Source organism: Prionailurus bengalensis, chromosome D2 (genome assembly GCF_016509475.1).
Source record: "Prionailurus bengalensis isolate Pbe53 chromosome D2, Fcat_Pben_1.1_paternal_pri, whole genome shotgun sequence".
NCBI lineage: Eukaryota > Metazoa > Chordata > Mammalia > Carnivora > Felidae > Prionailurus > Prionailurus bengalensis.
In genome coordinates this window covers 33887858-33913913 of record NC_057351.1, presented here as the reverse complement: position 1 = coordinate 33913913, position 26056 = coordinate 33887858, and the positions used below count along the sequence as shown (strand labels likewise).

At 44.5% G+C, this 26056-nt stretch overlaps 1 protein-coding gene across 10 annotated transcripts; it reads right to left on the bottom strand.

Annotated features, from left to right (window-relative positions):
• Positions 1 to 10: 10 nt before the first annotated feature.
• SEC24C (SEC24 homolog C, COPII coat complex component) lies at positions 11 to 25693 on the bottom strand. 10 transcript variants are annotated; one of them, XM_043598077.1, is made up of 25 exons: positions 25366 to 25455; positions 24923 to 25175; positions 23419 to 23618; positions 21204 to 21339; positions 12191 to 12366; positions 11390 to 11761; positions 10969 to 11105; positions 9667 to 9735; positions 8245 to 8356; positions 7897 to 8024; positions 6597 to 6735; positions 6262 to 6377; positions 5965 to 6089; positions 5654 to 5845; positions 5351 to 5444; positions 5032 to 5148; positions 4087 to 4257; positions 3309 to 3405; positions 3061 to 3206; positions 2697 to 2835; positions 2430 to 2548; positions 2156 to 2335; positions 1717 to 1908; positions 1397 to 1486; positions 11 to 1251 (listed from the first exon to the last, which is right to left on the bottom strand). In XM_043598077.1, the coding sequence occupies exons 3-25, from the start codon at positions 23588 to 23590 to the stop codon at positions 1111 to 1113; spliced, it is 3360 nt and encodes a 1119-aa protein (XP_043454012.1). In that variant the 5' UTR covers positions 23591 to 23618; positions 24923 to 25175; positions 25366 to 25455; the 3' UTR covers positions 11 to 1110. The 10 variants fall into 10 exon arrangements, with proteins under 10 accessions (XP_043454012.1, XP_043454011.1, XP_043454019.1 ...); XM_043598076.1 differs by lacking the exon at positions 24923 to 25175 and having other exon boundaries at positions 25366 to 25493; XM_043598084.1 differs by lacking the exon at positions 24923 to 25175 and having other exon boundaries at positions 11390 to 11482; positions 25366 to 25493.
• Positions 25694 to 26056: the final 363 nt, after the last annotated feature.

Below are 26056 nucleotides of genomic sequence, written 5' to 3'. Positions count from 1 at the left end.
AAAATGAGACTAATTGTTACATCTTAATTTATTTTATTTCTTTACAAATTAAAGATGCATTGAAAAATAAACCAATGAAGAGAAATGAGAGGTCCGGAGCAGGGGCATCCCAGGCTGGGAGCAGGCAAGCCTGGCCACCATCAAGCCTAGCCCTTGTCCTGCCCCAGCCAGTTCAGGTTGGAAGATAACGGTCGGCCACTCTGTCAATACCAGAGCTTGAGTGGTGTCCTGGCAGGAGAGAACAGAGCTCCAGCCACCTCTGCCTCTCCCCTCTCAACAACTCCCAGCTTGGAGAAGCAGTGTTTCCAGTGGGAGCTCAGAGTGGGATGGGGCTGGCTCTGTGAGGTATTGCAAATTGATGACCAGGCTCCCAACAGAACCATCCAGTGTTGGAGCCTCTCCAGCTGGGAAAGAGGCTGTTACCTCTCCCAGGTCTTAATATTCTTTGCAACTCACTTCCCAGGCTCATTCATCTCTGACAATGTGCCTCTATCCACTTAGTGATCACCAATCATTGCAGGAGACAGAAGAACTAATCAACCACTCTCCAACTTTGACTTGGCTGCTGACTTCCAGGCCCAAAAAGGACTGACCAACCACTTTTCTCTCCACCATCTATGGTCTATACCCCAGCTCTTGTGCACCTGAATGTTTCGTCCCTAATATAGGAAGTTTTTGATGACACTGAGCTGAATTAGCCCCTACCCACCCCCGTATAGTACCCCTGGGATTCCCACTCCTTCCTGCCTGCCCCTCTCTTCTTGGAGGCTGGTCTAAGGGGACACATAATATTGCCAGAGTCTGGGTGCCTCCAAATCCCCCAATACCGAATCATATACAGTGAACTGAGAAACTACATTCATTACGACAGGATTAGCAGGAAAAGGAGGGTAAAGTGAGGGGATAGGGGCACCTTCCATCAGCAGGACATGACAGAGTGGTAGGATACTTGATTCCAGAAAGGTGTCTCCTTATACCTCCCCCTCCCCCCAGAGAGATTGAGGTCAGCATACATGACTTATAAGATAATGGAACTGTTCCAATTTCTCTGCCATCCTGGTGTACTTTCTGGAAGCTGGCCTGGGACCCTATGCCATTTACCCACTTGCTCTAGCTCAGTAGCTGCCGAATTTCCTTGTGCATATGACAGAGAAAGTCCACATAGGATGCTCCCCCGCTCAAGCTCTTGTCTTCCACCAGGAAGTGCTTGAACAGCATCTCCAGCTTGTCCTCCTGTTTCACCACGATAAGCTATGGCCAGAAGACAGGGTCATGAGGCAGGGCCAAAAGGAATTAAACATGCCCTAAAATCCCATTATCCAATCACTTACTCCCACCCCCCATTCCAGGGGAGGACTTAACAAGGTAAGAAATGCAGAGTTTAGATCAGTGTTACCTTCATGTACCGTGACCTCTGTGCCCTTAAGCTATCAATGAGGCCTCGCACCTTCTTGGACAGTGGATTATCCAGAACTGGCAGAACACTCTGCAACACAAAATTCATTTATCCTTATGGTAAAATTCTCTGAGTCAAGGCAAAATGGGGCAGCAAAGAATTATTCATTATCTGAAACAAGCTTCGGAATGACAGCATCCCCCATCCCCTCCAAGGATTCCCTGCTATTAAAGGGGACTAGCACACAAACTTTACTGACTCCCACTCATATCACAAAATGCTTTTCCACACCCATATTCCCCTTGACTTCCTGCCCTCACCAAGCCACTGGTGATCTGACTGAAGGAGGAGACACTGAAGAGGCTCTGGACAACACCCTGTTGGACACTTGCTCCCACCCACAGGAAGAGGTTGAGCCCATTCTCCAGCAAGTATATATCCCCATTGCTCAGACGCTCTTCAGATGCTCGAACTGCTGGTGGTTCAGTGGCACTCTCAATGGGAGACTTTGTCTAGACAAAAGGAAGGGGCAAGAGGTTATTTACCAAGGGCCATAAGACAAGTTTGCCCCTCACCACACACACGTGAAATTTCAGAAAGCTAAATCAGTAACTCTTTCAGTGTGAAAATTACATCAGATAATGTAGGTTAGAAACAAATTCACTAGAGTCAACCACAGATAATATTAACCTTTCCCTTCCTCCTTCTATGATGCCCCTTTCTCAGTGCAATGTCTCACACCCCAGCCCTTAGTCGCACCAATGGTAGGAGCCGAGGATAAAAGAAGACATTGGTCTCGGCCACATCCATGGAGGTAACCAGCTGTCGGACGTAGGCACGGTCATCAGTAGTGACTTCAGCTCCAGGCTGCAGGACATCACTCTTCAACACACAGTTCAGGTAAACTGGGAGTAGCTTCATGCACTCAGGAAGGATCAACTGAGGGGTTATCAAAGTAAAGTTAATAATCATGAGAAGTCTCTCCCAAATGCAAAAATTTGTCCTAACAATTCCTCCAACATGCTTGTCCCACCTGTCCTGCAGAGGAGGGGCTGGCACAATTCTTTCTGTAACAGGCCAGGATCTGGGCACACTGAGTGATGAGAGTGTCACGAACAGTCTTCACAGGGCTATTTAGGACCCCCCGGTATGCTGGATGTGAAAGGGAGACAGCACAGTCACTGGCTAGCCACCCCATCACATGTGCTTTCCCACCATCACACCTACCCGGGAATGCTGAATCACCAACAACCACCTTTCTCTCAGCCCCAATCCCCCCTCGCCCTGCCTCTACCCTCACCAAACTTGGCCATGTAGTTGATGAGTGTGTCAGTCTCACAGTTTCGATACAGATCAGCCAGCTGGGTGCAGCAGTTCAGGGCCAGGTTGTGGATGCGGAGCCGTCGCTGCCCTGCACAGCTGGTGTAGAGCAGAGCACACTAGGGGAAGGGAGACAAGGAGAATTCATACCCCTCCCTCACCAAAGCCCTCTGAAAAACTGCTCCTTTGCTATATTAGTAAGATAGAGGAAAGACATGAGCCATCCCTTCCCCAGCCTCTTCTAGTCCTCTCCACCCACCTCTTATCCTCTTCCCTGCAGCCTATTTATATCCAGTACAATGAACTTGACAGTTCCTCCCCGACCCCTGCTTCCTGCCTGCTACCTGCAGGAGGGCTCCACTCTCTTCATTGAGCCGATCATCATGCTTGAACTCCACAGTCACCGTCTTGTCCCCGTCCAGCCCAGCCAGCTCCACATCTGTTGTGTTGCTCATGTAGAAAGCCCCAAAGAAATCTACAGCACGGATACCTGAAGCCACATGGATAGAGTCAGGGCTACAAATACGATAGGTGCCACTTGCCTCCCTTCCAGATTTAGCCCCCAACCTGCTCTTCTCCAACCAGGACTGACCAGTGCTTGTCCGAACACGCATCACAGCATCAAAGCCAACAACCTTCTGTACGTCCCGACGCAGGTCACTCAGGAACCGTTCCTGGTCATTCTCCACCTGCAGCCCCCCCAGGCCCAGAGTCACATCACTGACTACATAACACCCTGCAGATTATCTCCCTGCATCCCCTCCACTCTACAAGCTGCTGAATCATAGTAACAGTGACGATGATAATAATGATAGCTTTTAAGCATTTGCTACAAGCCCAGTACTACATTAAGTATTTTACATATAACTACTTATTCCTGATAATAAATTGTAAGTATTAAAATCCCATTTTATAGGGGCACCTGGGTGGCTCAGTCGGTTGAGGGCTCGACTCTTGATTTTGGCTTGGGTGTGACCTCACGGTCATGGGATTGAGCCCTGCATCAGGCTCCACGCTGGACATGGAACCTGCTTGGGATTCTCTCTCTCCCTCTCCATTTGCCTCTCTATCGCTCAGAAAAATGGGGGGTTGGGTAGAAATCCCATTTCACAGATGAAGAAACAAAGAAAAAATAAGTAATTTCTCCTAGGTTATATAGTGAGTATTCTGGGAGGGCCAGAATAACAGCTGAAGACTGATTCCAACCCCATGCTCCTAACCACTACCCTTGTTACTCTCTTCTTTACATTATGGGGTCTTCTCCTCCAACAGTATTCCTATTAATGAGTCAGCAGCTAAAGAGCTGCTCCACACGTAGGCAGACATTGTCTGTCCGGCTTCCACCTGCCACCCAGAGTCCCATGCCCTACCTGAAAGCAAGCATATTTGTAGACAGAGCCACCAGTGAGCTGGGGTACAACAGAGAGCGTGGCCACATCCACATACTGGTTAGGGAAGAGGAAGAGGTCTACACAGCAGCCTTGGGCCACACACTCTTTGGCCAGGGTCTGATAGGCACCTGTCTGAGGCTGGAACAGAGTCTGGGAAGGAACAGGAGAAAACATTCGAATATCTCAGCTCTACCCTATTTGAAAACTGTATATTTAATACGGGATATTCAAATATATGTAAGACTTCAGATCTACCTCATAAGCATTTGCAGGAGTAGTAGAACATTCTCTTAAAAAGAAGAATCTATCAAGGGGCACCTGGGTGGCTCAATCAGTTGAGCATCCGACTTTGGCTCAGGTCATGATCTCATGGTTCATGAGTTTGCGCCCCACATCAGGCTCTGTGCTTACAGCTCAGAGCTGGAGCCTGCTTCAAATTCTGTGTCCCCCTCTCTCTCTGCCCCTCCCCCACTCACACTCTGTCTCCCTCTTTCTCTCAAAAATAAACATTAAAAAAAGAAGAAGAATCTATCGAGCGCTTTGGGATGAGATGGGGTAGAGAGGTGTGGGAGCACTGGAGAAGGTTGGCAGTCATGGACCTGACATGTGAAAGGGGAGAGTGTCTCATCCCAGTCCCCCTCAAGAAAGTTGAGAGTATCGCATTGTGGGGGCCCCTGAGTGTCCGACTTCAGCTCAGGTCATGGTCTCATGGTTTGTGAGCGTCAGCCCCACGTAGAGCTCTCTGCTGTCATTGCAGAGCCATCTTCGGATCCTCTGTCTCCCTCTCTCTGCCCCTCCCCCTCTCATGCTCACACTCTCTCTCTCAAAAATAAATACACATAAAAAAAAAAAAGTACTACATTATGAAGAGTCACCACCTTCCTCTGTAATAGAAAGTTCTCCCCCCATCTCCCAATCCCACACCTTCTCCTTGTCTGTGTTGATCAACTTCCTGTCGTCTCTGTTCTTCAGTTTCCCTGGGGCCTCTGCAATGGGCAGGGAGGTGTGGAACAGAAACAGCTTCCCTGCACACTCAGCAGCCTAGGAAAGAGAGGACTACTTGTTCATTCTTTCCTTTATTCAGCTATTCATTCATCCCTTCCCTCATCATTTATTTGGTGCCAATTATGTCAGATACGCTGACTCATTGGGCAGTCATCAATCACTAAAGAAAGTTATATCCCAGGGAGTAAGATGGTCAGAAGAAAGTGAGGCAGAGAAGTTGCCAGGGTTCTAGCCTTACCTTTAGAGCCTCCATCCCAGCCTGGATAACTGGAGCAAATACTGTCTCTGTCTCTCTTGTGTCTGCAAACATTTCAGGAATCTGGTCCAATAAGCTGAAAAGATAGATGATGGGAGGCAATCAAAATTGCTATCCAGATTCAATGCCTTAGCCCTCAATTCACTGAAGAATCATGTTCCCCCCACCCCAGACTGAAAGCTCCTGAGGCACAGTCCCTGTCCATCTGCTGACCCCTCTGCTCGACTGACTTTCTCTGATTGTCTCTACCCCATTCCCACTTTATCCCCACAATCTGGCTCTTACCTGGTGATGACTGCCCGAGACTCACTGACATTGACCAGGAAGCCATCCAGCAGTGGCACAAACATGTCAGCCACATCAGATACAACCATCATCTGTGGCTGGGCCAATGAGCTTTTCACATTGTAGAAGTGGAGCACCTTATTATAGGTGACAAAGCCAACACGGATTGCTGACTCTTCTGCTCCACCCTCCCTGTAGAAGGTAACATTGTTACCCACACTTGGCCACCTTCTCCACCTACTGAGTCAACCAGAACCCACCCCCACCCCAGTGATGATCCAAAAAAAGAACCCTGGCTCCATAAGTCTCACCTAGGTAGAAAATCTAACAGTGACTTGAGCTCCTCACAGAGGAGCCTAACAAGACCACTTCTGATGGCATTGTAGGAGACATCAATCATGAAGATAAAGGCAGGAGGGCTGGGAAACTTATTGTTCTGCAAAGGAAGGAAATGTTGGGGAGAGAAGGGCATTGGTAAACAGGCTAGTTGACTACAGAGAAGTCAGTATCAGAGGGGACAATGAAAGGGTGAGGAAAATGAACACAGCAATTCTCAGCTGTCTCACTGTCTTCCACCCACTTCTCCTCCCCATGCTACTTTCTCTTACCTTGCAGTAATCTACAGTGGCCAAGAATTCATAAGAGCCCAACGATAGCTCAGGACGGTCATAAGCATCCACACGTTTGCCGGTATGATCCAGATGTTGAAAATACTGGGGGGGAACTGTGGGGAGTACGTCAGAATATTACTCAAATGTCCACTCTCAATCTTAGTAGTCTTGCACTGGCTAAGCTCACTCTACCACCCCACATCCCCATATGTGCCCTACTTCCACAGTTCCTGAATAAGGGAACCTTACCTATCTAACTAGAAAGAGAATAATGAAGATGCAATTCAGAACACCCCCCCCACCACCACCAATCCCAGCCTCTGTGAACATACCATCATTGATACAACTGCAAAAGCAGCACTGGAAGCGCCTCCCTCCCTCAATGAATTGCATGAAGGGGCACATATATGCTTTGCAGCGATTGCAGCGCAAAGGGCCAGATTCCCCATGGTCCACGACATACGGTGAAGCCTAAGGAGCAAAGGGGAGGGGCTCAGACAAAGGAAAGCTACAGCGGGTTGAGACATGTGGCAGTAGATGAAGAACAACCTGGAGGGGAGAAGGGCATGGTTGAGATACCTTGCCTGAGGAGGGAATACAGTGAAAGGGAATGAAGACAAACGATGAGGGTACCAGGCACAGGAATGTCCCTAAGAGTTCAAATTCTATAGTCCCCTCTTCTTACTCCTCATCTCCACAACTCCTCTTCTTGAAAGAGAACTGTGAAAGTAGCCCTAACAAATCAGGGGCTGCTATAAGCATATAAGGAGAAAGCCAAAGATTCCCTAGGATTCTCGTTTCAGGCCCTATCTTCAATTCTCTTCACTCTTTCCCTAGGGATCTTGACTCTGCTTCCTTCCCCAACCAGGTATTTATGACACTGATCCTCCCCATCCCTGGATATCTGTGACATCTACCATTGTCTCAACTAGATGCCATGCTACAGATAAGAGACCAGCAGCTAAATGTCTAACCATCCCCACTGAGATCCAGAGAGAAAGAGAAAAACACAGTGCAAGACAGAGAAACAAGATGTAAAGTGAGCCAGTTATAGAGAAATCCACTCTAAATTCATTAAGCCAGGCATAAACAGACTTTCCTGCCAAAGCCTGGCAGAGCAGCTGACAAGTTCTCTCTCTCTCTTTTCTTGCTGATTTCAGGTAATGAGGTGAAAAATCAGGGCCCAAGCCAGATAAGAGAAGGACTATTGGACCCTGATCTACCTTTTTCCCTTATATGATTTCCTAACATTCCCTAACTCACCAGGGATGTTAGGACAGTATAGAATAAAAGTAGAATGATGTACCTGTAATCATCTGGAGATGACCGTAAGGCTTCTGCATTCAGCTGTCTCCTCCCCTACAAGTTGGCCCTGCCTCTTTTCAGTTTGTTTCCCATATGGACCATGCTCCCACCCAACAACTTCTTGGGCTTTTACTCTCATCACAACCACACCCATCAGGCATGGGCCCTTGGGTAGAAAGCTATTGAGATACTCTCCCTTCCTGCCCAACCAGGACTTCTTTCATTGTGACTGCTAGAATCACTTTCAGAAAGAAGTCTTATGCCCCCTCTTTTCCTCCCCCTTCTCTTCCTCCCTTTCATTATACTCCAGTCCCTTCCCTGACTCACCTCCTCTGGTGGCAGCCTTGCCAGTGGCTTGATGACAGCTGCTAGAGGCACCTGGGCTTGTTTAGCCATGTCAGATGTGCAAGGGATATTATAGGATGTGCATCGGATGTATCGGGGACTTGCATTCCCTGAAGTAGGAGGTAGAAAACCTAAGTCAGATCACAGAATCCCTCTAGACACCAGCTCTCCATTGCTGATCCACCTCATCACCCCGACATATGCTAGAGCTGATGGCGGCTTTTCCCCTAGAGGGACTGGTCTCTGATTAAAGACTAACAGAAGCCCTATCCATAAGCTGATAATCTTGGAGAAAAGGCCCTCACAGGAAGGAATTAATACCCTTCTTACCTTGGTCTTTCACCAGGAAGTTGGTGGTGACTAAGGGTGGCACCTGGCCCCGTACTCCAGTAACAAATGGCTCTGAACCCCGGTTGTTCCTGTCATCCTCAATAACCTGAATCTGTAGGGAAGAAATGAAATGAGTGAGGGTGACACAAGAAAGGGAAGTACCAGGTCCTAGAAAACCAGGAGAAAGAAAGGCTAGAGCTACTGCACAGAAACTAGTAATTTACTAAGAACACCTCATGCACCAGGCCTGCTCTCGTTCTGGAGATCACATAAAATGCTACAATGCCAATCTTCTGCTCTATAATCAGTAGCAAGATGCTGTACAGTCAACACTGAGAAAGGGCTTCTTTATGAATTGCCCTGACCCCCAATCAGTGGTGACCACCCCATTATTCCCCCCACTCCAGGAAAGTTCCAGCTCTCATCACAAACCTTCAAATGTATCAGATTTCACTTCCCTCCCACATTACATGCCCCCCCCCCCCACTCCTCTCACCAAGACACATTCTGAGTCAGAGCAGGAAAACAGACAACGATAACCATGTAAAAATGAAATCTACCTGGAATGACTCTACACTCAATGAAAGTAGAAGGGACAGGGTGAGGAGAGGATTAAACAGAAATGAACAGGTAAGGTGAGGAAGCAGATGCTGCCTTATTTTCAGGTAAGCATCCGTGTGTAAATATGGGAGAAGAGGATTAAGTACCCAATCCTTACAAGCCCAATCCTCAGTCCCCCACATTTTGACAGATCCAGCAAAGGAAAGGAAAAAAAAAAAAGATTTTGCAAAGCTGGTAATCAGATCTTTGTGTAGGCTGATGACCTTTGGTCAGTACTTCAAGATGGTTTGTAAAACCAGAAAAAGTAAAGGGAGAATAAGACTCCATATTACATAGGAGAAAGAGTTGAAGCTTAGAAATATATCAGAGTCAAATAGACTCTCCAGATGAGAAAGTGGCCCACACTTTCCCAAACCAGTAGTCTCTTCCCCTGTGAGAAATACCAGTATTCCAAACTTGTACATTAGTAGTCACCTACCCAAAGTTTTTCCACAAGCTGTAGACATATCAGTCCCAAAGGGGAAGGACCTACTACTCAACTTTGTCCTGTTCCTTCAAATGTCACATGCAGGCTCCTGGAGGACCCAGCAGAACTAAAACCAAAGCTTAACATGCCACCTTACAGCCTGGTCTTCTACCACCCCATACTCAAGGCACTGCCAAACAGCTTGTTATTTCATTACATGGTGACTTGAGACATGCACATCCTTCTGGTTTGTAAAAGTGAGGGTCTAGAAGGACTAAGGGAAGAGGGTGGAGAGGGATGGACATGGTGGATGAGGTGAAGATGAGGTCACAGGCATGCATGGGTGGCATTAACACAGGGATGACACGCACACACACACCACCCCCTGCACTTACTGGACTAGGAATGGCATCAGGGTCTATTCTGTGCCTGGTTTTCTGCTGAGGAGGCAGCTCATTGAGTTGCTTTTAGTGTTTTAATAATAAAGGCAGCAGGGGAATACAGGGAGGGAGACAAAAGAACAAGAAGCAGATGTTACTTCTCTTGACCCTGATGAATTAGACATGAATAGCTGGAGCCCAGCTCATACTGCTGAAATCAGGCCCCCTCTAGGTCAGAAATTCCAGGGCTCTCTGGCCCAACACACAGGCTTTAATGGCTCAGACTATGATGTAGAAAGATAAAGTGGCAAATAGGAAGCAAGTTTTAGAGAGAGGGGCTGAATGGGAGAAATCTTAAGAAGGAAGAAGAGGGATGTTCCCCCCAAAAGGCCAAACTCCCATCTAAGGACCGTGCTTATGCTTAAAGAAGCCTTTCCTCACATCCAACCCAGATTCTACTTCTCCCTGAAGGAGACGAAAAGGAGGGGCTGCTTAATCCTCTAGGGTCGCTCTTAGCCAAAAGGGTCCTTCACCATGGTAATTCCCCAAAGGAAGAGGAAAGAGAACAGAATGGAATATGACAATGGCTAAGCATGGTGAGGTAACTGACATAGCAAATGTTGCAGACAGAACTATAAAATAGCCCCCACTTGGGAGTACAGTCCCAGCCTCTATTCCAAGTAGGATAAGGAAGCCCTAAGGATTCTGATGATGGCTGTAAGAGTGAAATTCACCCCCCTCCTGGGAGAAGCAGCTTCCCCACATTGCCCTTATAAACTGTAGGTCACTTTTCCCCCATCCACACAGCAGGATTCTAGCCAACAAAAGTACTGGAGGTTTCTTCCTAAAACACTGTCCAACTAGGGGCACAGAGAAACCAATGAGGCTTTCCTTCTCTTAACACCTACCATCAGAGAATTCCTACCAGATCTACCCATTAAGAAGACTGCTATCCTACTAAATCTAAAAGGACAAGACCTGGACCCAGCTACTACTCCACAGAAGGGTAGAGGTTACCATGCTATGTCCAATAGTGACAGAAGGCAGTACTCAACCCAGCTGTCTACTGACACTACTGATCACTCTTAGCTTTGCTTTCTTCCCTGCTCAGCTATAGAGTAAAAGTGCCCCCAAAAGATTTCTGGGGCCTCAAATTCCAGTTCAAAGAGTCAAAAATTACATCTAGGTTCTATACCTAACAAGATAAATGAAAAGGGAAAATAATCAGAAAACGCTAGGCAAACATCTCATCTAGGTTGACTCACTTATCTGGCAGCCACAAACTCCTTCCCTAGGACCACATAAGTATCTACTTACAGGGCTTGGGATGGCATCAGGATCCAGGCGCTTAGGAGGCAGTGGTTGAGGAGGCCCAGGCTGACTGCCAAAAGTGGATGCTCCTGGGTAGGGACTTCCATAATTGGGCTGAGGGCCCCTGGCTGGTCCAAAGGAACCTGAAAGACAAGGGCACAGGTTGATAAATTCAAAATCTCCGATCTCTTCTTAAGGCCTCAGGGAAATGACTAGACTCCTATAAGTATAGAGGTAATGACCATTCAGAGAAAGACCACACTATCTGAACTAAAAGAAAAAAGAATGTCTTATAAATCCTGCATCCTAGTAATAATACCCTGAAGCTACCCATCTAGTTCACCGCTTAGCAAGCAATATTAAACAAACAAAAACACCTGAATAGTTGAAGCCTTTGGCTTCTAGACAGACCTTGGGAAAAACTTACCATTTTGTTGCAGCTGATAGCCTGGCTGCTGGGAGGAGTGCATAGGTGGTGGTGGTCCTGGGGGCCCAGTCATCTGGCTGCCAGGAGGCAGAGCTTGAGGAGGAGGTGAGGACACATGGTTGGGCTGGCTCACAGAGGGCCCCCCAAAACCCTGTCCAGGCAGGAGTGGACCAGTCATCGAAGGCATCCGAGGACCCCCTGAAGCTGGGGATGTGAAGCTGGAGGCCTGTGGTGGGGCAGATCGCTGGGGAGGCTGGGCCCCAAGATGACCCTGGCCCTGGCTAAGGGGAGGAGCCTGGCCCTGAGGATAGGAGCCATACAGACCAGAGTTGGGGAAACTTCCTGAGGCTGAGGCCAGCGATGTTGGTGGGCCTGAGAAGTAGAAGAGATACAGTCAGAACCCTAGTCATTTTTCCTTCCCCTTTCCACATGAGAGGGGCAGGAATGACCATTCCTATCGGCTGGCCCTCAGAAGCACAAGAAATAAAAGGGATTCGGGTATACACCAGAGTCTGATGCTTTTAAAAAGAAGGGGAAGGTAGGGGCACCTGAGTGGCTGTCAGTTAAGTGTCCAACTTCGGCTCAGCTCATGATCTCACGGTTTGTGAGTTCAAGCCCCAAATCAGGCTGTGTTGACAGCTCGGGGCCTGGAGCCTGCTTTGGATTCTGTGTCTCCCTCTCTGTCTGCCCCTCCCCACTCACACTCTGTCTGTCTCTCTCTCTCAAAAATAAATAAACATTAAAAATATATATATTTAAAAAGAAGGGGAAAATAACAATCCTGGGGTCATCAGTACTCACCATAGCCCAGCCCCACAGGGGGAAGGGCTGGAGCCACAGCACCACTGATCTGCATTCCTGCCAGCTGAGCAGTCACCTGTGCACTTGTCGGGGGAGGGCCAAAGGGCTGAAGCACAGCTGGCTGGCTGACCACAGGGGCCAATGGGACTGACCCAAATGGCTGAGACCCAGGGAACCTGTAAATACAAGGAAGGCAGAGGTAACAAGTAGGCTAGGAGACCCTTCAAAGTTGTCAGGAGCTCCACATCATACAGGAAACTATACTGTTCTACAGCATCTTCCTGTCATCCTGGGCTCTTTTATGGCTTCATGTTTTTGTATATTTGTAGATGTATTACATTCCTGATGATCCACACTATGATTATTCATGGAAAATCTTGTTTTCCATTAGGTTCACTCCACGAACATATGCCAAGCACCCTCAGATCAGGTGTTATTTATTCTACTAGTTAGATTATCACCTCCTCTGACTCAACAGAGTTAAACAATCAAAGTACTTATTACTTTATCCTGGCTAAAGGTGTTAAGAGCAGAGTAAGTCGTCTGAGTTTGACATTCTGTACTAATCAGAAAGATGATGCCAGCTCTACCAGAAAGGGACCAGGAAAACAGGACACAAACCAGAGAGCCTTCTAGCCAGGTTTATCTAGCAAAGCCTCATTACTTGGATAGCGACACTGGACATTCCCATGGTATCAGATGGCACATTAAAATATAAATACAGGGGCGCCTGGGTGGCGCAGTCGGTTAAGCGTCCGACTTCAGCCAGGTCACGATCTCGTGGTCCGTGAGTTCGAGCCCCGCGTCAGGCTCTGGGCTGATGGCTCAGAGCCTGGAGCCTGTTTCCGATTCTGTGTCTCCCTCTCTCTCTGCCCCTCCCCCGTTCATGCTCTGTCTCTCTCTGTCCCAAAAATAAATAAATGTTGAAAAAAAAATTTTTTAAATATAAATACAAAATCATTCCAGTAGCATTGCATATCAACTAGTAACTAAAGTGGTGTTTTATGTTGATATTACTGCAGAAATCTACAACATAGATTATACACAAAAGCTCCATATGAGATTTCAAGAGTGAATCAAACTCTTCACAACAATAATCAGTTACACTTAAATTCTGATTTACTCTTCCTGCTTATTTTGTCTCTACTAAACAACTTGTACTTTATTATATTTTGTATAATAAATATAATATATTTATTATATTAGTCTTGTAGTTTAACACTTTTCTTTCATTCATTCATTCAATTACTATTTTCTGAGTGTTATGCTAGTGAACCTTATCTCCCTGAGAGAGCAGCTCTGCATTTGTTGTCCTTTGTTGGGCTCTGCATTTTTTGTCTTCCATAGCACCAAACATACTGTTAGCTCCATAGCCTAAGCCCATAAATCCTTGTCAGAATAATTATATTTCATGGTTACTACTCCATTAACATGGATAATACTATCAACTACCCAATGTTATTCCATCACATGCCTGAGTAATAATAAAATACCACCTTATCTCTAAGTAGCGTTACAACTTATAAAGCATCTCTAAGTGCTTTATTTAATGTAATCCTCACAGCAAAATGAGGACACAGCAGATGGAAAAGTAAGACATGAAGAGTGTAAGTGGCAAACTAGGCTAGAACTAGAGCCCAGACCTGATCTTAGTTCAATGTACTTTACTGTTTAATTATGAAGTGTAACATAAATAGAAAAAAAAAAAAACATAAAACAAGTATTTACTGTTGAATAATTATAATACAAATACCAATGTAACTAAAAACCAGGTCAAGAAATAGAATACATTAGCACCCAAAGGCCCAGTGCTCCTCCCCTCCATCATAGCCCTCTCTCTTCTCCCAGAGGTAACCACTTTCCTAACTTCCTAATAATCATTCCCTTGTCTTTAAAACAACATAGTTCAGTTCTGTCACTTTTTAAAAATATATTTATTTTATTTATTTTGAGATGGAGCACGAGTGGGGGGTGGGGGTGGTGGGGAGAGAGGGAGAGAGAGAGAATCCCAAGTAGGCTCCACACTGTCAGCACAGAGCCCAATATGGGGCTCAATCTCACAAACAGCAAGATCATGACCTGAGCCAAAATCAAGAGTTGGACGCTCAACCAACTGAGCCACCCAGGTACCAGTTCTGTCACTTTTTTACACTTTTGTAAACAGAATCACTTCACATATACTCCTTGAGTTTTCCTCCTTTTGTTCAACCATGATTATGAAATTCATCTATGCTGTTGCATGTAGCATTTCCTTTCATCACTAAATGTTAGTCTGCTAAATAAATATGCCATGATTTACTTAAGTATTTTAATGTAGATCTCTAGGTTTTTCTAATTTTTTAATATTACAAACAATGTTGCTATGGACACTCATATACCTGTTTATATACATGAATTTTTCATATATATATATATATATATATATATATACATGAATTTTTCTAAGGCATGTATCTATGAATGAGTTGCTGGGTCATAAGGTATGTATATCTTTATTTATTTTTTTTTTCAACGTTTATTTATTTTTGGGACAGAGAGAGACAGAGCATGAACGGGGGAGGGGCAGAGAGAGAGGGAGACACAGAATTGGAAACAGGCTCCAGGCTCCGAGCCATCAGCCCAGAGCCTGACGCGGGGCTCGAACTCACAGACCGCGAGATCGTGACCTGGCTGAAGTCGGACGCTTAACCGACTGCGCCACCCAGGCGCCCCTATCTTTATTTTTTTTTAATGTTTATTTTTGAGAGACAGAGAGAGAGCAAATGAGCACAAGCGGGGGAGGTACAGAGAGAAAGGGGGACAGAGGATCCCAAGTGGGCTCCATTCTGACAGCAGAAAGCCCAGTGCACGGCTCAAACTCACACACTGTGAGATCATGACCTGGGCTGAAGTCACTCAACCAACTGAGCCACCCAGGTACCCCTGTTATCTTTAATTTTAACAAATAATTCCAAGCTATTTTCCCAAAGTAGTTGTTCTAATTTGCATCTGATCACCAGTGGATAAAGAGTTCCTGTTATTCTGATAGTCCAGCAATATTTGGGACTCTCAGACTTTTTAATTTTGCCACTTTGATGGATACATAATAGAATAGAATCTTGTTACGGCTCTTGATTTGTACTTTTCTCATTATTTATGAGGTTGGATAGCTTTTTAATATGTTTCTTCTCTTTTTCAAAATATCTTATATTGTACTCACACTACTTGTGATGATGTGAGATGATAAAGTCCCTACGCGATGAGATGAAGTGAAGTGAATGATGTAGGCATTGTGAAGAAGTATTGAGCTACTATTGACCCTCTGACAGTATGTCAGAAAGAGGATCATCTGCTTCTGGATTGCAGAAAGGGAGACTACTGTAATGGTTGCTTAAGGTTGAGAGAGTGGGGGACTGAAGAAATAGCTAAATAATGGTAGCTACTGAGCTAAAGGATATGGTGTTTTTTCTTGAGGTGATGAAAATATTCTAAATTGTAATGGTTGCACATTATCTGCGAATATATTAAAAGCCATTCAACTGTACACTTTATTTTTTATTAAGTTTATTTATTTTTGAGAGAGAGCGAGCACAAGTGGGGAGGGGCAGAGAGAGAGAGGGAGTCAGAGAATCCCAAGCAGGCTCCACGCTGTGAGCATAGCCTGATGTGGGGATTCAAACTCACAAACTGTGAGATCATGACCTCAGCTGAAATCAAGAGTCAGACGCTCAACTGACTGAGCCACCCAGATGCCTCTGAATTGTACACTTTAAATGGATGAACTACATGATATGTGAATTATATCTCAATTAAGTTGTGTTCAAAAATGCAATCAAATAAAATTGCCCTAAAACCTCAGACCTCCCTCAAGCTTTTGCTCCTTCTTTAGCCAAGCATTACAAAAGAATTGGTCTATATTCTGTCTCCATGTCTTTAGTTCCTATTCCCTTTCTCTTTAAAGATTCTTCTTTCTGGGTTAATTTTCCTTTCTTTCCTTAGTCTATCCCTTGATAATTTTCTCAACCAAGGTCGATACATGGTAAACTCTCAGTCAGTTTGTAAATATCTGTATTTGTACTCTCTCTTAGCCAGGTACATAATTCTACATTGACAATTACATTCCCTTAGTCCTTTCAAGGCACTAGTCTACTATCTGCTCTCTTTTAATAGTCTCTATTTAGTCTAATCAATTTTTATTTTTTCGCTCTGAGAATCCTTTACAGCCTGGGTTGAGGGAGTGTGGTTGTTTCACATTTGCTTCTGAAAGATACTCCAAAGATATCGCCACCCAAGATGACATTTTTTAAAAAAGCTTTGAGGGGCGCCTGGGTGGCTCAGTCGGTTAAGCGGCCGACTCCGGCTCAGGTCATGATCTCACAGTCCGTGAGTTCGAGCCCCGCGTCAGGCTCTGTGCTGACAGCTCAGAGCCTGGAGCCTGCTTCAGATTCTGTGTCTCCCTCTCTCTCTGACCCTCCCTCGTTCATGCTCTGTCTCTGTCTCAAAAATAAATAGACATTAAAAAAAAAAAATTAAAAAAAAAAAAAAAGCTTTGAAAGGGGTACCTGGGTGGCTCAGTCAGTTGAGCGTCCGACTTCAGCTCAGGTCATGATCTCACAGCTTGTGAGTTAGAGCCCCGCGTCAGGCTCTGTGCTGACAGCTCGGAGCCTGGAGCCTGCTTCAGATTCTGTGTCTCCCTCTCTCTCTGCCCCAACCCACTTGTATTCTGTCTCTGTCTCTCTCAAAAATAAATAAACATTAAAAAAAATTTTTTTAATAAAATAAAATAAAAAAACTTTGACATGGGGCACCTGGGTGGCTCAGTAGGTTGAGCGTCCAACTTCACCTCAGGTCATGATCTCATGATTCGTGAGTGTGAGCCCCCCATCGGGCTCTGTGCTGACAGCTCAGAGCCTGGAGCTCGCTTCAGATTCTGTGTCTCCCTCTCTCTCTGCCCCTCCCCCTCTCATGCTCTCTCTCTCTCTCTCTCTCTCTCTCTCTCAAAAATAAATAAACATTAAAAAAATAATGATAATAAAAATAAAAAAGCTTTGAAACACAATTTGTATACCATTAAATTCATTCCTTTTAAGTGTACAATTCAACGATTTTTTGTAAATTTAGAGCTGTGCAACCATCACCAGAATCCAATTAAAAAAATTTTTTTTGATGTTTATTTTTATTTTTGAAAGAAAGACATATATGTATACATATCTAGTATAGATATATATAGTATATGTTTTTAAATTATTACAGAATGAGGAGACTGTATGCAAAATTTTAAAAAGATACTGTTTTTAGTAATCACATTTGTGATAGTGTTAGTATTGTTGTACTGAGACTGCTGTGTACAATAAGGGATAAAGTAAATGAGAAATTATGGCATATTTCAGTATTCTAATTCCATCATCCCCATAGCCTTAAGAAAAAGAAGAGATACAGGTATAATAGGTTAAGTAAAGGCTCTGTAGTCTTGAATTGGAAGTACAAATTTAAACATGTATATGTAGATATCTATAGATATGTAGATATGTGTTTCCTAGCTATGCTTACTGTAAAGGCCCAGGAGTGACCAATCAGTGAACGTGCCTAGTGCCCAGATTACGGCCACAAAATGTCATTTATCACCACCAAAATAAAGGATTTCTTGGAAAAATGCCTAATTCCTGGTCTGGGGCTTAAAATGTGTAAGACAATCCTAAGACATCTTATCATTCTCAAAGACTACTAGGGCCATGTCAGAAGTACTCAGGAGTCAACTTGAAGAAGCTCCCATTGGTCAAAGATGGAACACTCTAAACTTCAATAATGATGATAATTGCAGTGGATTGAAACCCATCAAATATGTTTTTTTTAAAGTTTATTTTGGGGCGCCTGGGTGGAGCAGTCGTTAAGCGTCCGACTTCAGCCAGGTCACGATCTCGCGGTCCGAGAGTTCGAGCCCCGCGCCAGGCTCTGGGCTGATGGCTCAGAGCCTGGAGCCAGTTTCCGATTCTGTGTCTCCCTCTCTCTCTCTGCCCCTCCCCCGTTCATGCTCTGTCTCTCTCTGTCCCAAAAATAAATAAACGTTGAAAAAAAAAAAATTAAAGTTTATTTTGAGAAAAAGAGAGAGAGAGAAAGAACCTGAGTGGGGAGTGGCAGAGAGAGAGAGAGAGAGAGAGAGAGAGAGAGAATCCCAAGCAGGCTCTGTGCCACCAGTGCAGAACTCATGAATGCAAGATCATGACCTGAGCTGAAGTCGGGATGCTTAACCGACTGAACCACCCAAGTGCCCCAAAACCCATCAAATTTGTTTAAATTCAGGGTGCCTGGGTGGCTTGGTTGGTTAAACATCTCACTCTTGATTTCGGCTCAGGTATGATGTCATGTTTTGTGTGATAGAGCCCCATGTTCAGCTCTGGCTGACAGCATGGAGCCTGCTTGGGATTCTTTCTCTTCCTCACTCTCTCCCTCAAAATAAATAAATAAAAACTTTAAAAAATATATATGTTTAGGAGCATCTAGGTGGCTCAGTTGGTTAAGCGTCCAACTTCGGCTCAGGTCATGATCTCATGGTTCACGAGTTCGAGCCCACCATAGGGCTTGCACAGGGCTGCTGTCAGCACAGAGCCTGCTTCAGATCCTTGGTCCCCCCCCCTCTCTGCCCCTCCCCTACTCTCTCTCTCTCTCTCTCAAAAATGAATAAACATTTTAAATAAATAAAAATATGTATGTTTAAATTTGTAAATTCGAAATAACATTAAAAAAGAAGAGGTCACCTTCAGTAGGTAACAAAGGACCAATTCATTCCCTTATAAACTTGGAAATAAAGGTAAAGAAGCAAGCATTTAACCTATATGAGCTGCACAAGTAACCAAACAACACAAGAGGAAAACTGTAACAGTATTCAAACAATTAAATGAAAAACAAAAGAATTCAAAAGTATCACCATTTTGAAAACCCAAGGAATTAATATACATATGTATTAAGCTCCAACAACTGCTAACATTACAAAAAAAAGACAAGCTATTAAGAAAGCAAGTCTCTGGATCCAGCTGCCAATTTGCAGAGAATACAGAGAAAAGAGGAACATGTTGAACTGTAATATGAATTTGGAACCAGAAGAATCAAGACTGTGGGAAACTCTTCAGGTCAATTGGCTTCAGTTCTTCAACAGATAAATAGAAAGAAAAGAAAGAGATGGAGGATGGCGGGTGCCTGGGTGGCTCAGTCAGTTAAGCATCTGACTCTTGATCTCGGCTTTGATCATGATCTCACGGTTTGTGAGATTGAGCCCCAAGTCTTGGGATTCTCTATCTCCCTCTCTCTTTGCCCCTCCCTCGCTTGCTCTTTCTCTAAGAAAGAAAGAAAGAAAGAAAGAAAGAAAGAAAGAAAGAAAGAGAACCTATCAACTTAAAGACACATCAAATTGTTTTTTGGTTTTTTAAACAGGCAAAACTAAACTGTGGTATCTAGGGATGTACATTTGGGTGTAAACTATTTTTAAAAACACAACAAAGTGGTTACTATAAGAGGATAATCATTACTCATGAGGATAAGGAGAGAGTTATGACTGAATTGAGGCACGTGGAAGGGGCTTTTGGGGCGTGTGGCAGAGTTCTTTCTATTTCTTCATCTGGGTTGTAGTTACAAGGGTATTCACTTTACAATAATTTCCTAAGCCATACATTTGTTCTGTATCGATTTTTCTGTATGTGTTTTATATTATAATGAAAAGATCTATTGCATAAACAAACAAATAAATGTAAATGTGTTACTCCCCAGCTTAAAACTCTCCAATGGCTTCTCACTCCAACTAAAATCAAATTTATACTTCCTACTATGACTTACAAAGCACTACATGATACGGCTCTTGACTATATTTCTACCTTATCTCGTCCACACTCCATTCTGCTCTAGTCACGGTGGCATTCTTGCTCTTTCTCACACCCACTAAATTAATTTCTCCATCAGAGCCTTTACACTTGTTTCCTCTATCCAAGACATTCTTCTCCCAGATCTTTGGATAGCTCCCTGAGTCATTTCACAGAAGTTTCAAACATCACTTCAGAGAGGCTTTCCTTGACCAATGTATTTAAAACAGCTCCCTACCTCCTCACCAGACATTCTGTATATCCCTACTCTGTTTTATTTCTTATTTATATTTGTCTACTTGTTATCTTCTGTGTACTCCACTAGACTATAAATTCCACCAGGGCAGAGATTCGGTCTGTTTTGTTTGCTGCTTTATCTCCAACCTGTAGAACAACATCCAACACATAATAATACAAAATAAATATTTTTGAGTGGCTGAATGAATGAATGAATTTCTTATACTGCTTCTCAGTGTTTTCTAACACACAAGATTAGGGAGCACTTCCCAGGGTCTTTCCGATGCTAACATCTGATGCTAAAAATGTATATTCTGGACACCCAATAAAAATGTCAGAAAGTGACTCTTCCATTACCACACACCCTACTCACAGTTATACTTTATCCTTTGTTTACCAAAAAACAAACAATAGTCCAACAGAGATGACTTGCTTTCCCTTAATGGACTTCCATACAAAGACAGGTGTTTATTGGATCATGTACCACCAAAGTTTTTATCATTTATGTGGTTTTTCTTTGAGTATCTTTCTTTTCAAAACTGGTCACACCCAAACTTATCCAGTAAGTCCTACTAACTGCCTGATCTAGAGGAAAGGGAGAAGTCAGAAGAGACATAAATAATTCTGAGATCCTTTCTTCCTGTTTCTCCCTGAGGGCAGGCTCAGTATGATTGCAACAATTATTGAAGATATATGTCTAGTCAAGAAAAAAACTCAAGTTCACAGAAAGAATATACAAAAGAACTCAGGTACGAAGATGGGTTAATGATCTATGGAGTAGACAACAGCAGCACCCATAATCTGGAAAAATGAAAACAAAATACAAAAAAGTAGAGGGAAGAGAAAAAAGGATCTAAGAGAAAGTCAAGAAAAAAGAAACAGGCCCTCATCCTTTCCTAATCCTTCTAATTTCATCAGACCGATTTTAGGTTGACCCAAATACATACCTCTGCATCTGAACAGTAGAGCTCGGCCCATTCTGTACATCTCCTTGGCCAAACTGGCCATAAGCAGCCTGGCCACAAGGGGCCTGTGCTGTTGAGGCTGGAGGTGCCTCTGAAGAAGGTGGGGCTCTTGACACACCTGAGGGTAAAGGACAGAAACTAAGCAATTGGGAAATAACTTTCTTCTCCACCCTGAGCAAGGAATATAAAGCAAGAATTAATAAGCTCAGAGCTTCACTGGCCCAGTGCCACAGCTTTAATATCAAAAGGATACCATGAACATGCAACTCCAGCTACAGCAGATTCTGAACATGGACGACCAGTCAGAGAGTCTCCACTCTTCTAGACAGATATACTATACGTGAAGCTGTAACTAGAGCCACAAGAACATAAGGGCTTCCTGCAATCACCATACACTTTCATACAATCCAGGACAGTCTAATGTTCTTACCCTAGACAAAAAGTCAACTCTTTAAAAAAAAAAAAAAAAGATTTTATTTTTAAGTAATCTCTACACCCAACATGGCTCAAAGTCACAACCTCAAGATCAAGAGTCGCATGCTCCACTGACTGAGTCAGCCAGGTGCCCCCAAAAGTCAACTCTTTTAAGGAAAAGATCCTACTCCAGAACTCAGAAACTTTGAACATATGAGAAAGGTAGTACAGAAGGTGATCAAGTAATAAACTGAACTAATTTGTAAAGACAGGCTCCTGTTGGGGAGACTATTCTGCCAACCTCTTTTTCAAATATTCTACTTATCCTAACCATCCACTTCTAAGTGTTGATGTTCCCAATATTACATGGCTCAGGAAAGTAATCTCAGGTTGGAGACTCTGCCCAGTGGTTCAGTCAGGACAGCTGACTTGCCATCTCACTAGTGGTGCCACCTTTGTCTTCACAAAAGCTGTACCCCAGCCCTTTTGCTCCTCAGAGCTCCTATCAAAGCTATTTCTACTACCCCCGACCATCCTTTCTGAATACTATCCCCAACCATCCTTCCCACATGAAATGCAGGGAATTAGTTACTCGGCACATCACTTTGGAAATGTTGCTGACCCCTGTTCAAACAATTGTTTTTCTTTTGCTCTGTTACTCAATAGAGATTAGACAATTAGACAATTTAGAACCTGCCTACAGGTTAATTAATCTGAACCCGTTCACTAGCCATCCCAGAACCAGATAGGTTTTCCTTTCAATAATAAAACTTCCCATTGAGGCAATGCCAAACTCCATCCTGATAAGCCAGGACATGACAGATCAGAGGTGGACTCTGTCCAGCCAAAGTCTCAACCCAGAATAAGGCTCTTCCAAAGACCTGAGACCTAATCTCACCACTTGACAATTTTTTTTCTCAAAATCATAATTAAAACGGTAATACTTCATTCATTTCCCAAATCTTACCTATGCTTTCTTGGTGCCTTCTTTTTCCCATATCCTTGTATGGAATTTACTATCTTAAAAAGTTACGCATAAAGCATTTGGCATTAACTCTTCAGCTAGCCTAACCAAAGATCTGCTGTTAACCATTTTCCAAAAAGCCTTATGGACAGTCTGTAGAGTACCAGCTGCTCTTCTTGAAAAAGCAATGTAAAAGGCAAACACTGATCCTAAGGCAGCAGATTAGTCTTCTCTTATTGTCCTGATATTACAGAGCATCTAAGAAGCAGAGGAAACTCAAGCAAAGGCAAAAAATGGTATCAGCAGAAAGACATGAGAAGCACCAAAATTTAGACACACAAACACCACACTTTTTATCCACGAATTAGTTTCCCATGTCCCAGGGTCATTTATAAATAGAACCATTAATCCAATGACAGGTATTACCAATATACATGCGGAACAAGTGATTTCAGGGAGACTTTAGGTCAACAGGAAATATTCAATCCTGGTCACAGGCTCTGAAAGAGCTGTGACCACAACCTTTCCATCCAGCTGTGAACAAAGCAGCCAGTTGAGGCTATACATACAGGATAACACTCACATGAAATGAACTGCCACTGAACCTGGAAGATGTGCTTCCATTAGATGTCTTAAGGCAGAACTTATGTAAAAACAGGGAAGGGAAGACTGCCCACAGAGTTCTCGTAACCGAGAGCCAGAGGCACGTTCCTCAATCCCAGTCATCCCAACCCTCTAGGCAGCTTCCGTAAGGCAATACCACCCAGCTTGAACACTACTGATTCCCCTCCTAAGCTCAAAGGAAACTTGGAAACATACCTGGGGGAGGTGTTTGCTGATAGCCTGGTACTGGGCCATTGTAGGCTCCATAGGAAGTTGGGGGTGCTGTGGACCCTGGTTGCCCACCATAGCCAGACTGATGATATCCTGGGTAGACAGGCTGGGGCTGCCCAAATGGCGGCACAGGTGGAGCTGACTGGTTGACGTTCATTATGAGTGCATCCCCAACTTGGTCTCACCTAATAGATGAGAGAGAAGAGAGATATTAGTCAAAATCAACTTCCTAAAGAGAGAACAACTATTCAGGGTAGAAAGTATAGATAAAAAAAGGACTGACCTTATCAGGCAGTTATCAGCCTAATTGTTCCCATACTACCACAAGATCTTTGTAATTTTCTGCCCCAGCCAGTAGCCACATTACCTCCTCAAAGTAAGGATTTGTTACTGTGAACCCCATGCTTTGTCACTGCCAGGAGGGTATAAATTTCAACTTCAGATAGGCCCCACTGGAATGGGGAATAGCCTCCATTCCCCAGTGGTATAATTTCTAGTATCTAGTCACACAAGGAGTCCTGCCACTGATGAACTACTGTGATATTATAAGTAAGTGAAACAATGTTCCCACTTTCCATTCATTCACCCTAGCATCCATTCATTCAACAAACACTGAATACCCTCTAAAGTGCTAGTCATTTTCCATCACTCAGGCTACACATACAAAACAGATCAGTTAAATTCCCTCCTTCTCAAAAGACAAATTCTAGAGTAACTGATCAGAGAAATAAATCCTTTGGCTGAACTGCAATAATTCAAATGCTACTCCATCCCCAGTCTTTCCACCAAAAGAATGTATGGATTTGAAAACTAAAGCATTAAAATCATTAAATGCAAAGGACACCCAAAACTCTAGCAAGGTAACAGACACCAGTAAGTGCAGGCCAGGAACAAAAACTTCTCACAACAACCTAGGAAAACAGTTCAAGGATCAATGACAAAGATTTCATGTAAAAAGATCATTCACCTATCCTTCAAGCAGAGGGACTTCAAGCAGATTTGGAGTATTCCAAATCCCATCACTTCTCCCAACTATCCCGTTTCTGCTCTCCTTATGTTTGTCATGAATATAGGCCACCGCTAAAATTATGACAATCTCACCCAGCAACAGAGGAATGAATGTGAGAGCCTTTCCCGGGTCCTTCCAAGAACAAGACTATCTGATCACATCTGAACGCCTTATCATTCAACTACCCTATACACAGAAGGGGCACAGGAAGCAGGAGAGTTCACAGATGCTGCAGTGGAACAATGGGCCTCTCCCATTTGCTAAAGAGGGTCATCTTGATAATAGAAAAGCTGAGCTGCTCCTGGACTAGAATTCTTTAATCTTAAACCCATCTCAGGAGCTGTTCTTCCAAATCCTAAACCTTGCACAGGTCACAAACACTAAGCTTGACAGATGTCCCCTGCCCCTGTATCTTCCTAAATCAGTGTGGGGGCGGGGAGCGGAGGAAAGGAGCTTCTTCGCCAGGAAATAATCTCACACCCAAGAGTTTGGAGTAAGGCTCAAGTCTGGACTTCATTCTGGGTAGACAGCAGAGGGTGACAACCCAGGGGGCGGGGCAAGCTTCCTAGAACTCTGAAGGTAGTCGAGCTGTGGAGGCTGGGAGCGCCGGGAATCAAGACCAAGAAGTCAAGCTAGCTTCTCGGGCCACGACGAGAGGGCTGGTCCATTAAGCATGGAGATCGAGCGTCTCGCGCCCTTCAACAGGCTTGGGACAGGAAGCGGGAGCCGGAATCTGGGCCGGGAGCAGAGAAGGGAGCGTCTAGGACTGATTCAGGATTGTGGATGCGTGAGGTGAGGGTCTCTCTCCGTGCCCCGCCCCCAGGCTCCTCCCTTCCTTCTCGGACGGGACCCCGATCAGGCCAGTGATACCCCGGCTTCTCCCCTGCTGTCCTACCCACCAACCTCCCGATGCCACTCCTCACCCGGCTCCAGATCCAGGTTCGACTTCGTTCCTAACGTCAAGGATCCCAGGCCCAGCTTCCGGTTCCGAGGGGGCCTGAGCGTCGCCCCCGGAAGCTCCTCCCCCACGCTCCAGGGCCGGACACTCCTTCTGCCACGTCTGCAGTAGATGCGCGCGCAAGAACCCGGATGCCGCGCATGCGCCACGGTCTATCCCGTCGTGGCTGCTGCCTGAAAGCCTCCGCAGGTTTTAGTGCATTTCTGCCTTTTTACCCCGCTCCCCGTTCTGATCACGTTATGGTCCCACTAGCTGAGATGCGATTGAGAGTGACGCATTAGTGACCTCTAATCTAGATTCTGCAGTCACTTCCTGCTGACCCCTGGCCCCATTGATTTCCGTCTATGAAGTTGCTCTTATGACTTTCGCTGGTCATAAGATGTGCGGAACTATTATGGTAAAGAGTTCTAACTCGGCTTTCAGGCTTCATGTGTTCGTGTTCTGGCTTAGCTGCTGACCAGCTTAGGCAACTATCTCTGCCTTAGTTTCTTTCATTTTTTAAATGAGAGAATACTGAATGCCCTTATATTAATAGCTTCTTGTGAGAATGTAATTAGTCACACAGGTTGCTTGGCACCATAGCAATCACTCAGTAAATGTCAGATATTACTAGTTAACTTTTTTTATGTTTATTTATTTTGAGAGAGCATGAGGGG